Genomic DNA, 16,014 nt, shown 5'->3' with positions numbered 1-16,014 from the left:
GAAATCACCACTAGGGTCAGCATCTATGAAATGGGACCCCACAAATGGCAGGTGATAAAAATGGAATATGATTTCTCAAAACCCTTCAAGGGGACAGAAAGGTGGCCATTAAAACCCCAAAGCGGCTGAAGCTCTTCTGCTCACAATTCTGACTCCAGAATCCAAGAGAAAGCTTTTGAACAGCCTCAGAAATCAAACAGTGCTGCCTTCCTTGATCTGTGAGGTTTGGCTGAGGGATCCTGAGTGGGAGTCCAGGGACTCTGAGATGAGTTTAAGGAGGACCATTCTCAGATTATCCCAATGAGCTCTAGAGACCCAGGCGTTGCTGGTTTTAGAGACAGAAGGATCACAGCACAAAGGGTTAAAATGGAAGAAGTACAGATATTTATTATGTATCAGCTGAAACCCTTTTATGCCTCTGACAAAGTAACCTAAAAAAAAATCATACTGATCAAAGGACCACCAGGGTTTAATATTTCAAAAACACAGATAAATAGCTTACTACAGATAAATAGCTTCACCCTTTGGGTGTCTCCCAGAAGCATCTGAAAAATTTCCAGGGGGGTCTGTTTGTTAAAAGGGATGTATAACCAGTATACCCCAAACCCCTACCCTCACTGGAGAGCAATGCCCAGGGATGGGCTGCTGGAGGGACAATATGGGCCCGTTCAGATTTTCTCCCAGGGACCAATCTCTTTTAGCCTCCGGGAATGTCCTTAGCTGGTGACTGTTAGCTGGGAGGTAGGGTATGGAGAAGGTTGGGAATCAGACACATGCATTTGTGGTCTTTGTTAGAAGCCATCTTTAGCACACCCTGAAGGGGTGAAGGCCTCTAGTGGGGAACTGGAACTGTCAGATTCTTGTGGATTATTAACTGAGTCCTAATGTCAGAAAGCAATGCTGTTTTTATAAATTGGACCTGACTTTTAAAAACAAAACAAAACAAAAAAACCACAAAAAAGAGTAGAAAATTTTATGCTAAAAAAAAGTCCCCAATAAAACAATCAGTAGCACATTGCATCTGTGAAGTGTCCCAGCTCCCTGTAATGGTTATATTTCAAACTGTGGTTTCTTTTCAAGTTAATGGTGTAGATGTTACACCCCGATCTTCATGTCCACATTCTGCAGGTTCCGTGTCTCGTCGGCTGTCATAAATTGGTCTGGGGTCTCCGATGACTCCTTGTTCACCAAATGCACCATTTCCTGAGACTTGCTGGCTTCACCGTTGAGTCCACTTGGCTTTCTGTCATCCACGGTCCCATTGCCATTGTTGATCACCAGCTTTTTCTTCTGCCCACACCTAATCATTTGTAAAACATCGAGAGAAAGGGTAAAATGAGCATGGGTTTCTGGCCTTTTGACTAAGATAAAGTGGAGACAGGGTCAAATGACTCAATCACCATCTTCATGACCATCATCACTGTTCAGTCATGACCATGACCATCACCACAGCTTATAATGACCTGAAAGCACTGAGCTTGATACCTTCTCTACTTTATCTTATCAACTCTTAACAACCAGCATTTCTCAAAGTGAGGTCCCTGGACCAACAGCAAAAGCATCATTTTGGAACTTGTTAGAAATGGGAATTCTCAGTGAATCAGAAAACTCTAGGGTTGGGGCCCAGGACCTGAGGTATAACAAGCCTGTGAGGGCTTCTGATGCACGGTCGGGTTGGAGAATCCGTGATCAACACTCTGGGAACCCAGCGCTATTATTATCATCCTGTCACAGGAAGAATTGGAGATCTGAACATTTAGTATTTTTCCCAAAATATTTAACAAGCAGTAAAAGAGTCAGGATTCAAACCCTGGTCGGTCTGACTCCCAAGCTCTAATTCTTCTCCTACCACACCATGCAATGGAAATGTTGACTTTTGTGAACACTGCAGCAGTTCCTGCAGACTCAGGTGAACTGTCAACATGACGATTGTAAATCATTCTGATTTGTGTGTTCAAGAAAGTCGCACTACTTGCTCTCCCCTTCAACATTTGTTGGCCTTGTCAGTGTTATTACTGCTTGCACAGAGAAGAATAAAACAACATTGTTCTAGAAATAGAGGCCATATTTTTGATTTTCCCTAACATTGGTTCGCTCACGTATAACCCTGGGTAGAAGATAAATTATTCTCTGTTACTTTAAGGTTTCTTCATCACCTTACTTAAGACTCAAATGCAGAAGAAGGTTTTCTACAAATGAGCATGAGACTGTCCTGCTATTGTCATAGCGTTGCCTCACCCTCCCGGCCTGGTGCAGGGCTTCCTCTTTCCTGTAACATGATCACAGCTACACACAGAGCAGTTAGAAAACGGTGCTTGACGGAAGCAAAGTTGCACAGTTTCACAACTACCAGGAGGGCGGGGAAGAGAAGGACTAGCATTCGTTAAATACTTTCTGAACTCCAGACTCTTCGCAAATAATTTTCTATGATCCTTATAATAGTCCCACAAAGCAGCAATCGTCCCCATCACACAGCAGTGGAAACTGGGGCCCAGAGAAGTTTAATAACTTTCTTGAGGTCACCTAAGGGATAAGACTGACAGAGTCAATATTCAAATCTAGACTTTTATGACCAAAAGCCCAGCCCTGCTTGGCTCTTATCAGTGCTGCCAACCATCTGGATATCTGGAAACAGTATGAAGACGGAATTGTTCACTTTGCCGCTGGATATTTGAGTTATAGAGACAAAGCCTCTATTATTCATGATCACAGGCCATTCCCTGTAGGACTGCCAAGGCTATAAACTTTAATCTTTTGTTTGGGGAAATAGAAATTATACCTCCTCCACAGGGGGTGGATCTTATATCCTCTGGCATGAGGCTTGGTGAAGGGTAGAGGGAAAGATGCTTGAACTACGGAGCAAAGTTACGAGGACAGGGGGCGTGGATAAAGCCCACAGAGTAGGGTGCATGGTCAAGAGCAGGGTTTGGGAGGCTGGGCTGGGAGACCTTGCAGCTGTGTGACCTGGAGCTATTCAACCTCTCTGAGCTTCAGTTTGGGGTACTTGTGAAATGAGGCAATGGAGAGTTATCAGCCTCACAGGAGAATGGAGAGACCTCAACACAGATCCTGGTACTCAATAAAAGAGTCTATTATTGTTATTATTTATTGCTTTTATGAACAATGTGGGTTGAGGACACTAAGCACTTAGACGGGTATCCGGAATTCAGGAAGCGATCAAGAAGAGGCTGGCTGTAATTGCTGGCATAACGAGAGGCATGTGAAATGGACTAGGCTGATTTCCTCTGGCTGCCTCCTCCTCCCATCATGTTTTATGTACTATTAAAAGGGTTTAAAGGGCTACAACTAGACTGCCACTTGCATGATTCTAAATCCTCAGGTGGTATTCTGTGTTCTTTGGAGGAAAGTTGCCTCATTAAAGTAATTTCTATTTGCCTGCCCATTGGATGGGTGAGCAGGGGAATGAAGTACTGTGGCAAAGTGATTTGTAAGCATAAAAACCAAAAATCTGTCTCTGCATGCAGGGGCGGAGACGAACATGTTATTAATCTAAATGAAGCTGATTTTGGAAGTAAATAGCACTTGACCTTAGAACACAGGAATACTACACTTGACCTCTGGCTGGCTCCTCTCCTCTTTGGATTTATGTATCTCCATTATCTGTCTGAGCTCTTGGAGGAGGGTAAGACGATTCTCGCAAATAACTCAGTCCAATATTGAGTGATCTAGGTGCTTAATAAATAGTTTCAAAAGATAAGGGCTAAATTTTCCATTTTCCTTAGTTCTAGGAATGAAGGAGGAACAGCAGCTGAAGAGACCTTAGGGATCATCCAGCTCAACTCCTTTTTATGTAAACTGAACACTGAGTCCAGAGGTCACGGGTATTGTCCAGAGTCACATTGCCAGAGTCACAGCTTAGACCTTATGACTCCCAAGGCCGGGGATCCTTGCTGACTTGTGTTTTGCCTTTGTCTTCTCTCATAGAAAGGTCCCGCTGTGACCAAGCACAGTGACCACCAGATGGAGGGCTCACCAGGAGGGGGCAGGGCAGGCTGGATGGGCTTTAATATCCAGGTAACGAACTTTTAGGACATGGTGGAATTTATCTCAAAAGGCTTCGTTGGCAACTAACTTAACAACTGATTCACGTCTCTTCTACCTGAAAAATCTTTAAAAGATATTTAGGAATTTATTTTGGGTTGTTTTAGAACTGTGCCATCTAACACAAGTAACCACCAGCCACAGGTGTAAGTGTCAACTAAATTTAAACAAAATGAGTAAAATTTAAAATTATTATTTTATTTTGGGGGCTACTGAGGATTGAACTAGGGACACTCGACAGGGTCTCACTGAGTTGCTTAGCACCTGGCTTTTGTTGAGGCTGGCTTTGAACTCGAGATCCTCCTACCTCAGTCTCCTGAGCCACTGGGATTAAAATTCACTACTTTGGTGGAACTAGCCGTGTTTTAAGTGCTCATGAGCCACAGGTGGCTAGTGGCTATGGACAAACAGTACAGATGCAGCATGTGTCCATCACTCAGAAAGTGTGATTGAATAGCACTGTTGTAACCAGCAGGATCCCAGCAAGCTAGACAGTGGAAATAGACCGGGAAGACATTTCTAAATTATGGAGATTTATGGAGGGGACCTACCAAGAAGAGGATGGGTAACTGCCTTCTGGGTTCACAGAAAATATGATTATTCCCATAAGAGCAGAGACCTGCGGAGGTCTTTTCTGCACAATCAGTCTAGAAATGTCCTTAAATCCCTCCTGTCTTGGAAAGTCTTCTCTGACAATGTCCTCAGGTCTTTTTTCCTCTTCAGACACATTGGAAAAATTCTTTAAGGGAAAGATGCCTGCAGGCTGCTTCTCTTGGGCTTCATCCAATATCTACCACCCCAATTGACTCCTGAAATGATGTGCTCTTAGTGGGGGTAAATCAAGTCCATTTCCCCTTGGGGAGCTGTCATTCAATGAGGCTGGTTTCAAAAAGAACATCAACGAAAGCAATTTTGGAATATGGCGGGGGGTGGGGAAAGTTGAAGAAGTCATGGAACACCCTACGTCAGTGTCTCACAGAGCACTTTGTCATGGTCAATCCTGTGCGTCAACATCAGCCACTAACATCTTTCCTCTTTCAACCATAATCCCTATACAATGGCTGGCACTGAGGGTGTTCTCCACAAATAATAAGTGACTCAAATCTGACAGGCTTATACAACCACTAAAACTCAAGATTCTTCTATGGAAGGAACAGCACGCTTCATTTTTTCTCTTCCTTCTCACCAGTGCTGATGGTCACGGGAGCCACCCAAAAGATATTCGCTGAGCTGGTCATGGTGGCACATACCTGTAATCTCAGCAGCACAGGAGGCTGAGGCATGAGGATCAGACCTCAAAGCCAGCCTCAGCAACTTAGCAAGGCCCTAAGCAACTCAGCGAAACTTTATCTCTATATAAAATATAAAAAAGGGCTGGGTATGTGGCTCAGTGATAAAGTGCTCCTGGGTTTAATGCCCGGTACCAAAATAAAATTAAAAAAGATGTTTGCTGAATGAATAAGTCTGCTTTGAGGTCCTATTTTCAACCAAACGTTCTTTGATGAAAATAGGATTCTGCATCACTCTTCAGTGTTAACACCCAAAGCAGAAAGGCCCCAGCCTTCTAACAGGATTAGAAATGGGCTGTTGGCTTTGGGAATGCAGTAAACATTCAGGGCCTGTGCAGCCGTTAACCATCCTTTAGCTGAGTGGCAAATCTGTTTTCAATTATCAAATCGGGACACAGTAATTTATGGCATTCACACAGCTACTTTCCCAGTGAGATACTTGCTCTGTTGGGTCCTGTGTGTCCCTGTTTGCCTGTTGCTATGGTGACTGCTGGTCTTGGGAGGAGAGGACCCGGGATCATGAGGCCCTGTCCTCTCTGTTGCTGCTGACAAGACAGGGAGCTAACCCTCCACGATGTACAGACCCCAGCTGCTCTTGGGGACAGCTGAGCTGCTTCTCGGAGCGCTCCCCACGTCGACAGCATGCAGGCCAAGGTCTCCATGGTGACATGTGCAAAACTTATGGACTGTATATGTGAGCATTAGGGGTACATTCTAGGGCCTATGACAAAAGGACTGATTTCAAACAATGGGAAATTCATATTTAATTGAGCAACAGTAATCCAAGGGAAGACAAGGAAGCTGGGGGAAGTATAAAGATTCTTTGTCACATTATTTAGATTCATCTTTTTTAAAAAAATCCCTTTTCATTAATAGGAGCACATAGGTTTTTTAGACCCCTGGTTCTTGTTCCTTGTGTGACTGATTTTTTTTTTAATGCTCTCAAAGGTATATAGAGAAACACAGCTATTGACTTTAATATAGTACTTTTTTTTTTGGTAGTGTGGACTGAACCCAGGGGCACCAAAATATACTACTTTTATTAACTTGTACCAGTATAAATTTGGTACTATTTATTTCCTCAGATAGTTGGAGACTACAAAGGTTATGCACAACATGGTATTAGTTGTTTATTGTTTTCTAAAAGTGAACAACCAAGAGTCTATAATTCCTCTCTAGGTCTTCTCCCAAACTAAGGGGCATTTTCTGGCCTGTGAGATGATTCAGAGGCACAATGCAGGCAGCCCTACCTGAAAATAAGATTCTCTTACTTTAGAAGCAATCCCGGGGGACATCTACGAACGGTTTAATATTACAAAGGTTTCATAATGAGTCTTTAAAGAGTCTTGGGCAGAAAATTTCCACTTATATAAAAGTACACCTTTATTTTAAAGTCTGCCTGGTTAATGCTCATTTCCTCTGTTGCGAGAATTATTATTGTCCTCCTGTTCACCCTGGGTAGCATTATTTCTGGTGCCTGCTTGTGGCTTAACTATGTGTATGTGCCATGCAAATAATTTTCAAACTGCTAAGCCCCGGTTGAGGTAGGAAGAGAGAGGGGCCTCTAAGGACAGGCAAAGAGAACACTTGCCCATTCTCTCTAGGTCTTCTCTGTCTTTATCCACCGGAGTACTCTGTCTTTACCCACTCTCCTAAGGAAAGTTCTTTATTGTTCCATAGATCTCAATGTTAGCAAGTTTTCCTAGGCTATAACCTGAATTCTTGTAACTGCAGCTTCCAGAAAATAGAAAACATTATTACAAAAAAAAAAAAAAGACACACAAAGCTAATTCATGCTTCAGGCAAGGGTTCTGGAAGGTTCCATGGACGTCAGGCTAAAGATCCCTGAATCTTTCCATATTTTGTGGATCCTCAAAGCACTTAATAAATGTTTATTTAACAAATCAATGAATGAATCTTTACTTTGTTGTGCATTCCCTGTGAGCTATTTCATAACTTTTATGAGAGAGAGTCTTCATTGGGTTTAATTCTGCAAAAATTAAGAACCATGAGATTCAATAACCATTTAAAAGTGGGGGTCCAACTACTCACCAATGTCTCCTTTCTCTAAAGAATGGGACAGGAGGGTTTCTTAAACTGTGCCATGCCCACCAAGCCCTGGGATCTTGTTAAAGCCCAAACTCTAAAATAGGAGGTCTGGGGTTGGGACTAAGATTCTGCATTTCTAACAAGCTTCCAGGAAGCCAAGGCTGCTGGTCACAGGAACTACACTCTGAGCAGCAAGGACATAAAGCCTCAGTTTATTGATGCCTCCCCCAAGTCGCAGGCCCCAAGGGGCAGCCTCTTACCTTCTCCGACTGTTGACAGCAATGCAGACTGCAAGAATCAAAGCCAGGGCCAAGAGGGAGGCCAAGATGATGAGCCACTCTGGTGTGAAGGAACCAAAGGACACGCATGAGCTTTGGAAATGTACTTTGTAAAACCAAAAATGCAGTTTAAAAATCAACCTGTTTCAAATAAGAACCACAGTCAGCACCGAGAGCCCTCCAACCAAAAGGTTCAGCCACCAGGCAGGTCATTGTAAAATAAGAATTTTTCTGTAGCTGCTTGTCCAACAGGCCTCCTGAATGAATCTTTTATCATCAGTCAGCATTTTCAAGTCCTACCACGAGAAATCTCTTTCCAAAAACATCTAGGGTGACTTGTTGAGACTTGTAGATGCCTTTGGTGCAGTATTATTAAATAGGTTAAAAGAAATTTATGCTTCTTTTGAAAGAAACATTCTAAACAAAAATGAAGGTCACATTCTAGTGAGTGTGGCAAAGGACCCTGCTTGGGAGGTAGAAAGCGGGTGAATCTGTGCACACGTAATGAGGGTCATTTGGCTCCATTTGCAAGAGTTTTCAAAATATTCATGCTTTTGATCCCATAGTTATACTTCCTGGAACTTACAGAATCTCAAAATTAGCTGTAAAGATGCACTTTACTGTGCTGTTTCTAATATTAAAAGTTAGGAACAACCCAATATCTAATGGTAGGGGATTGGTTAAATAAATTAGGATATATCCATTGTATATATCCAAAAAGAAAATAGTAAACTATGTGAAAAAGCTGTGGTCAACCACCAGGAATGGTTGACCAGACCACACGCGCCATACAGTTCTATTTTTGTACATAAATTACATTGAAAGACAACAGGAAGAATACAGATGAAAATAGTAACCATGGAGCTTCTGAATGGTGAGATATTTTTGTCCATTTGTTTAGTTATATTTTTGAAAATCTCTTTGATACCATGTATGACTGTGCCCTATTGAAATACTATACACTTGTTTTAAGGTCAGGCTTTGATAGGATTAAGGTAGGACTTGGCAAGTGCAAGTTTTATATGCTTGCAATGAACCAGGGCTTGAGAAAGAAGAAAGATGGAAAGTCATTCATTGTCCACTTTCTTGAGAAGTCTTGGTTTCCTCCTATTTCCTGCTGGGTACCACCTTTGGCTCATCTCAAATAGGTGGGGAGGCTGACGGGAGTGTACTATTTCTCCAGCCTACGCTGCACCTTGGCCCTGGTCTCTGGTCCTGAGATGTTCCACATTCACTCTCACTTGAGCTGGGAAGACACCTACTGCCAGTCACAGCTTCCTGCATTTCCCTTCTCCTTCCCTGTCCTCCCTGGCAGCCCATCCCCTCTCTCCAGAGGCTCTGCCTTCAAGTGTGCTCAGACAAGCTGAGGCAGAGGAGCCAGGCATACACCACATTCTTCTCTTTTCCCACGAGTGGCTCAGTTTGGAGCCCTCCAAAGAGGGGAGAATTAAAAGGGTAATTTACTATGCTGGGAGAGCTCTTCCTCTCTGTAATCGCCCTTTACCAATGGTCAGTTCTGATCCTGAGCCAAATAAAGAACTGGCTTCAGATGTCTCAAATCTTGACACTCTTAAAAGTCAGGTGTCCACCCCCCTCACTACTTGCACATATAATATTTTCTGAAAAGTTTTTTTTTTTTTTGACTGGATCAGTGGATTGACCCTCATGAAAAAAGTAATGAAGGGAAAAGAAGAATGCTTTGCTCCACCCAACACAGATGGTCCTTATATCTCCTCCTTATTTGCAATGCAAAAAAAAAAAAAAAATCCAGCCCAAGAAATAAAGGGGACAGTTGGTGGGAATAGGAAGGTCCTAGGAGAGCTCGGGTAATCACTCATTTGTGAAGAAAACTTTAGTAAATAACATAGCACTTCTCTGAGACAGGCCAGGGGATCTGAATGTGAGCTCAGCCCACCTAGGTGACCCAGGGGACCAAGGAAACAAGAGTGTTCCATCCTTTTCTTCCAAGAAGCATGGTACTCTCATTCATTCTTAAACTTTCAAAGAGAAGCCATCAGGTTCAGGGGACCTTAATTTAGGAGAATGGGCATTTGATTGGGTTTCTTCTTCTTCCTGGAACATTCTGAGAAACTTTCTTTTTTTTTTTTTTTAACTCACCTGGAATGTGGGGTTTCCTTATAGGCCCAGAAGTCGTGGTTGCCCCACCTTCTTGACTCCCACTTGAATGTCCTAAGGGGAAAAGCAACAAGATCTCTTAGCTCAAGTTTGGAATGCATAACCAGGAGTTCTTTCCAGAGCAACACGTGGGGCCAAGTTCCAAGGTCTGCATCACTAAGAAACTATTTATAGATTGAAGCCACAGACATTTATGGTGTTATGTAAAAGACATTGCAAGACAATCCACCCCCCTCAAGAGTTCCATGCAATTAAGGGGAAGGCTCAGAAACATTATTTTGTGTCGAGAAACATGAAAATTCTTAGAAGCTGTGTGGTGCAGTGGTTAAGACTTTGGGCTCTAGCTGGGCAGCCTCGGATTCCAGTCCTACATCTGCCTCTTGCTAACAATGTGGGCTGGGCAAATTACCCTCCTTAAGTCTTGGTTTTCTCACTTATGAAATGGGGATGATAATAATAGAATCTACTTAATCATCATTTCACAGAGACTTAAAGAACTATGCAGTCATGGTAGTTGTGTGTAGTTATTAATCTCTATGTTTAATTTAGGACCTTGCTCCTCCAAGTGTGGCCCCTGGGCTGGCAGCATAGCCATCACTTGGGAGCTCGCCAGGAATGCAGAATGTCAGCCCTTCCTACAAACCTACCGAAGCAGAGTCTTCATTTTAACAAGATCTCTAGGGGATGCAATGGTCAGTTCTGGTCCTGAGCCAAATAAAGAATTGGCTTCAGATGTCTCAAATCTTGACACTCTTAAAAGTCAGGTGTCCACCCCCCTCACTGCTTGCACATGTAATGTCCAAACTGAATCTAAAGATCACATCTAATATCATCACAGAAGCCCAAACAAACACCAAATAATAAGGATCTGGGAGCGATGACCTTTTCTGTCACTGAAAAAATCACCCTAGTAGATTCCTTACCCATGTATTAGTGGAACACACCTTTGTTGGAAAAATGAACATTTTCTACCACTAAATATTGTAATAATAAGGAAATGATCCCAAAGTCCCAAATGGGAGGGAAGCATTGCAAGACATACAATCCACAAGTCAAAACAATAGGTGGCTTATCAAAACGAGAAGAGCATCATATTAAAATTAAAACAACAACAACAACAAAACCCCTCTAAGACACCTTGCTAAGAGACTTACCTAAATTAAAGCTTCGTGAATTTTGTGTTTGTTTTTGCCTTTTGATACTTCCTATACTACCTGAGAGCAAAACTTGAAAATGTCCTACTACAATGAGCTTTTTCCTCTAGCAAATGGGAACCTGCCATAATCTACTGAAGGCCACTGAGGAGAGAAAACTCAGATGTTTAGCCAGTCAGCAGGGACTTAAATGAATAGCTTTTCTTAGAGAGTCAGACTTTGGAATCTGCAGAACAGACCCTGAAATCTTGATTACAATGATTATTTGGGGTAGGAAGACTCCTATTTATATAATTCAATGTTTTTGTTAAAACTCATAATAGAGCAAATTCTTACCAGATGTCTTACTGTTTCAACATACTCCAGCCCATTTTGACAATGGCCTTTTACTCCACAAACCTCTAAAGTATCCAAAGCATTTACCCTAAGTGCCTGCCAGGGTCCTTGGTCATTGGCAGGTCTTCACCTGCACAAGTTGTGGGATAGTGGCCATCTAAGTTGGAGATCTTTGGCCTTGGAAACCACCTAAGGTACAGTCACTCTCTCTGGTCTTTTTTTTTTTTTTTCCCTGACTCACAGCAGCCTTTGATATTTGAAAGGGAGACCATTAATAGATCATAATCTCTTTATTTTGATTTTCCAAAAAGTGCTCCCAGCAAGGAAAGATCTGGGTGTGTACACAACAACATGAAACCTCCTGTTTGAACAATAGACACCTGCACAGGAGCCAAACAAAGAGACCAGCTCCCGCCCACCAGATTCTCACTTCAAGCAAAAGCTGAAGAGGATGGACAAGAGACAGCAGGCTCCCCTGAGCCAGAGCGTTCCACAAATCCATCTAGGGTAGGACTGGCAGGGAGAGCAACTTCTGTAAAGAGGGGCACCGGGCACCCTTGTTGGGAGGTGAGACTCAACCTGAGACATGGGCAGAGAGCCTTCATTTGGCTTCAGCTGTGAGAAAGGCAGTGGAGGAGAGAGCTTCTCAAACTTTGACTTCTACACAAACCACCTGGGGGGTGTTAAAATGCAAATGCTAATCCAGTCTGTCTGCGTTGGCCAGAGATTCTGCATTTCTAGCCAGCTCCTCAGTGGTGTCTCTGCTGCGGGTCCAAGGACCACACTTCAGAGTAGCTGAAGTCTTTTGGTTTCAAAGAGCAGTACTTTTAATAATAACTCCCTACTGTTTCCAAAATACTTGCACATTCCTGACACCTTGTGCTCCTCATAAAAACTCTAGGGGGTAACCGAGGCTGGTTGATCTGCACCGCTCTTTACTAATAAGGATCTGAGGCTGGGAAAGGTCAAGGGCCCTACCCAAGGAACCTTCAACTTCTGTGTCTACTTCAGAAATATTTCAAATGAGCCCTACATTCCCATGCTCTTCCATAAAGGGTTATTATCAAAGCCATCATGTAACTATCCATTTTCAGATTGGCTTTAAATCTGTAGGCAATCCTTGCCCCAATTTGGGCATGAAGGGGAGGATGATAATTTACATGGATTAACTGGTTTGTGTGAGGTCACCTGGATTTGCAATGCTAACGGGGAACCACAGTAGGCAGCAATGGCAGAGCCTCTCGCTAGCCCCAGCATGAGAGATCAGCTGCCTCATGTCAAACTTTTGCTGCCAGAAGTACTGTTTTCAGGGATGAGATCTGAGAGCAAACAGGAATCTATTTAATAATGTGTGCCTGGCAGTAACTATGGTTATAATGGATTGCTTTCTCTAGACTGTGCTTATGAGAGGCAATGAATCTCTGGGTTCAACACCTGACTCTGTCACTCAATGGTCATGCCAATTTGGCCAGGTTACTTACTTAACCTTCTTTGAGCCTTAGTTTCCTCATCTGGAACATGGGACTAAAAATGGTCCTTATGTATGACACAGGGTTTGTAGTCTAATTAAATGAATTAATATTAGATGAACTTTGAATTTGGTGATATTGATAATTATTGCCCTATAGAAATAGAAGAAATAGCAGTCGCATATGGTCTAACCTCTGAAGTGTTTTGAACAACGCTGCTAACACTCAGTAAACTCTTAAATGCTAGCCATCGTATCATGTGACTTTAAATCAATGCCCTGTAACAAATTATCGCAAATTTATTAGTTAGGAAACTAAATCTCCAACCCTTTGTGTATCTTTCTTGGTTAGTGTGTAGAGGAACTGGGATCACGATATTTCTCTTTCAGACTCACACTCTTAGTCATTCTGGCAGATGGCAAATGTTAACAAGCAGCCCTGCTTGAATTCTCGCTGATCCTTTCAGATGGAAGACTTTCCTCCAGAGCAGTAGTTCTCAAAGTGTGGTCCCTGTCCCAGAAGCATCAGCATTACCAGGGAATTTATTAGAAGTACAAATACTTGGGCTGCACCCCAGACCTACTGAATCAGAAACTTTCAGGGTGGGGCCCCAGCAATGTGACTTCATTCACCCTCCCTGCGATTGTAATGCATGCTAAAAATGTGTGAACAACTTCTCAGGAGACACTGACTCATACTTCATTAGTAATCTTCAGGTTCAACGATTATAACAGTAAATGACTACAGCAGTTTCAAACTCACCAGCCGATCCAGATCCATGTGTGGTATGGGACCTCCCACCTGCGTCTTGGTCTCCTGTCGTGGGCAATGATGGAAGGTCAGTATGGTGCACTTGCATTTTCATACAACCCGTCACTGGGTTTAATCTTTTAAAGGTAAGCAAGGAATGATGGGAAGAGACTGGAATGGGTCCATGATATTAATGACTGCTCACTGCTTGGTGCAATGATGAGTGCACTAGAACTTTAATCAGAATTAAGGGAGCTGATGTAGCATAGGTCCTCAAGGATGCCCCTAGGAGATGTGCTTTTGGTAGAAACCCAAGAACTGTGGCAAAGAACTCTCCCACAAAAATATGATGCCCTCACAGGTCTGAGGTTGGGACTGGACATTGTGTATTTTAAATAAAGACAGTAAAAATTGGATTATGAGACTTCTGATCACTGTGTACTCTGGCTCAGGGCATGGAACACTTAAAGAGATTTATTGAAGGCAGGAAATGAATTAAAATAAAAAAATCTTGTGATGGAATGATTTAAAGATTCAAAAAGAAAAGTCAACCACCTATTTAGGGGAAAGGGGGTAAAAAAAAAAGTGAAAAAAGAAATTGTGAGATGATAACATGTGAACAATGTGTATCCAGGTATTAGAATTAGTTCCTAATGATTTTTCAAAAGTCAAGTCTATATTTTCAATACCAATAGTTGATATAATCCCATCTTCTCAAACATCCATTACTATAAAGCTTAATCTTAGACCAACTCAAGAATTGCTAAAATCTATATCTACAGGTTGAATCCCGGATTTAGCCTGTGAAAATTTCCTGTCTTCTCCACCCCACAACAACACCATATTTCAAAAAAAAAAAAATACTAATCATACTAGAATCTTGTTTTTTAAAAAATCACGACAATGGTATCATAAAGTGGCTGTAGTCATCCATTGAGAAGGTACCTGGAAAGAAAACAGTAACCTGATCATCTTCATTTCCCTGATGAGGAAAGGTGATCACCCTCATAATTATATTAGATAGATTGCTTTGTTCCTTGGTTGATGGTTAGAATAACAGATGGCAGCACTTGCTGAAATGCCCCATTGTAATCCCCGATACCAAAAGCACCACCAATATCACCAAAACCATCACCAGCACTGTCACCACGGTTCTGAATGTGTTAGTTCCTAGCCATAAACATAGAGACTGAGAAAAATGTATGGGCAGAAATACACTTGGATGAGTGTTTGAATGAAAACCAAGGATGGGAATCAGACTATTCACTAATCATTTACTCCACGGGGAACCATGAAAAGTCTGTCTGTATGGTTACCACCTCTTGTACACTCCATAGAAGGGATCAGTAACTGGGAATACAGATTGTATAGAAGGCCTTTTATCACCAAGGTTTTGTAAACCTTATAGGATACTGTAACTATTAAAATTGCTGTTTAAAATTTAAATCCATTAGGTTGCACAACAGGCCTTATTTTGCCAAGAGAAACTAAGCAGTTTTTTTTTTTTTTTTTTGTACTAGGGATTATACTCAGGGGCACTCAATCACTGAGCCACATCCCCAGCCCTATTTTATATTTTATTTAGAGACAGGGTCTCACTGAGTTGCTTAGTGCCTCGCTTTTGCTAAGGCTGACTTTGAATTCATGATCCTCCTGTCTCGGCCTCCACAGCTGCTGAGATTACAGGGGTGCTCCCAGCTGGCAGTACTAATAACATTCACTTGTCCAGAAGAAATCCAACAATGGTTCTTGGAGTTTTTTAGCAAGGAAGAATAGAACCGTGCTAAATGGAAAAACAAAAAAACAAGAAATGTGAGGGGGCTCTGTCCTGCCAGTATTGCTGAAGTCAGTATTTTTTAAACTGTTTTCTTTGAAATCCTGGCGTGGGCAGCCCAAAAGAAAGGCCAAACAAGTGACCTTCTAGAATTTCTTTTCCTACATCAGGCATAGCATCACATAGCCACCTGTTTTATGTATTAGGTTTCATATTTTTTTTTCTTCTTTTGGGAGGAAGGGTTGTGGAGGGAGGGTCTCTGTTATAAAAAAAAGTATATTTAAATTCACTAATTTTTAATACGTTAATGAGCCATAAAAAGTACTCAAATAGCTGATACTAGGAAGAGGGAATTTGTTTTTAGTTTCCTGGCTAGAGTGAATGTTTTCTAGTTCCCCCTTTTTACTGTGAATTTCTTAATGCACAGTGAGAAACAAACAAAAGAATAATTAGAGAACTGCTTATTTGAGAAGAAAAGTCTCATTCCAAGTGCATATCAAACTTAATTGAATAAGTCATTTCTTTGCCATTACAATAAAAGAAGTGGTTTCTATTCATTAATAGTAGATTGGATCATAAAGCTTTTAGTGCATCATAACTAGAAGAGATTAGCCACCAGCCCATCACCAAAGGTAAAATTGATCAATCCATCACCAATAAAAGATAATAGAGGAAATTACTCACACGTTTGGGTAAACTATACCAAATAGGCAGCAT

The 16,014-nt window shown here is 41.9% G+C and overlaps 1 protein-coding gene across 21 annotated transcripts in view; it reads right to left on the bottom strand.

Annotated features, from left to right (window-relative positions):
• Window positions 1-361: 361 nt before the first annotated feature.
• Cd44 (CD44 molecule (Indian blood group)) overlaps window positions 362-16,014 on the bottom strand; it is an 81,908-nt gene continuing 66,255 nt past the window's right edge. For all 21 annotated transcript variants that reach the window (XM_015477779.2, XM_015477772.2, XM_048788581.1 and 18 more), the window contains 4 exons: window positions 13,536-13,589; window positions 9,797-9,868; window positions 7,661-7,739; window positions 362-1,300 (listed from right to left, as the gene is read on the bottom strand). In XM_015477779.2, the coding sequence (XP_015333265.1) occupies window positions 1,096-1,300; window positions 7,661-7,739; window positions 9,797-9,868; window positions 13,536-13,589 (410 nt within the window). In that variant the 3' untranslated portion in view covers window positions 362-1,095. The remainder of the gene's footprint in view (window positions 1,301-7,660; window positions 7,740-9,796; window positions 9,869-13,535; window positions 13,590-16,014) is intronic.

This window comes from Marmota marmota, unplaced genomic scaffold (genome assembly GCF_001458135.2).
Source record: "Marmota marmota marmota unplaced genomic scaffold, marMar, whole genome shotgun sequence".
Lineage (NCBI taxonomy): Eukaryota > Metazoa > Chordata > Mammalia > Rodentia > Sciuridae > Marmota > Marmota marmota.
Note: the sequence above shows the minus strand (reverse complement) of the source record. Positions and strands in the feature narration are given on the sequence as shown.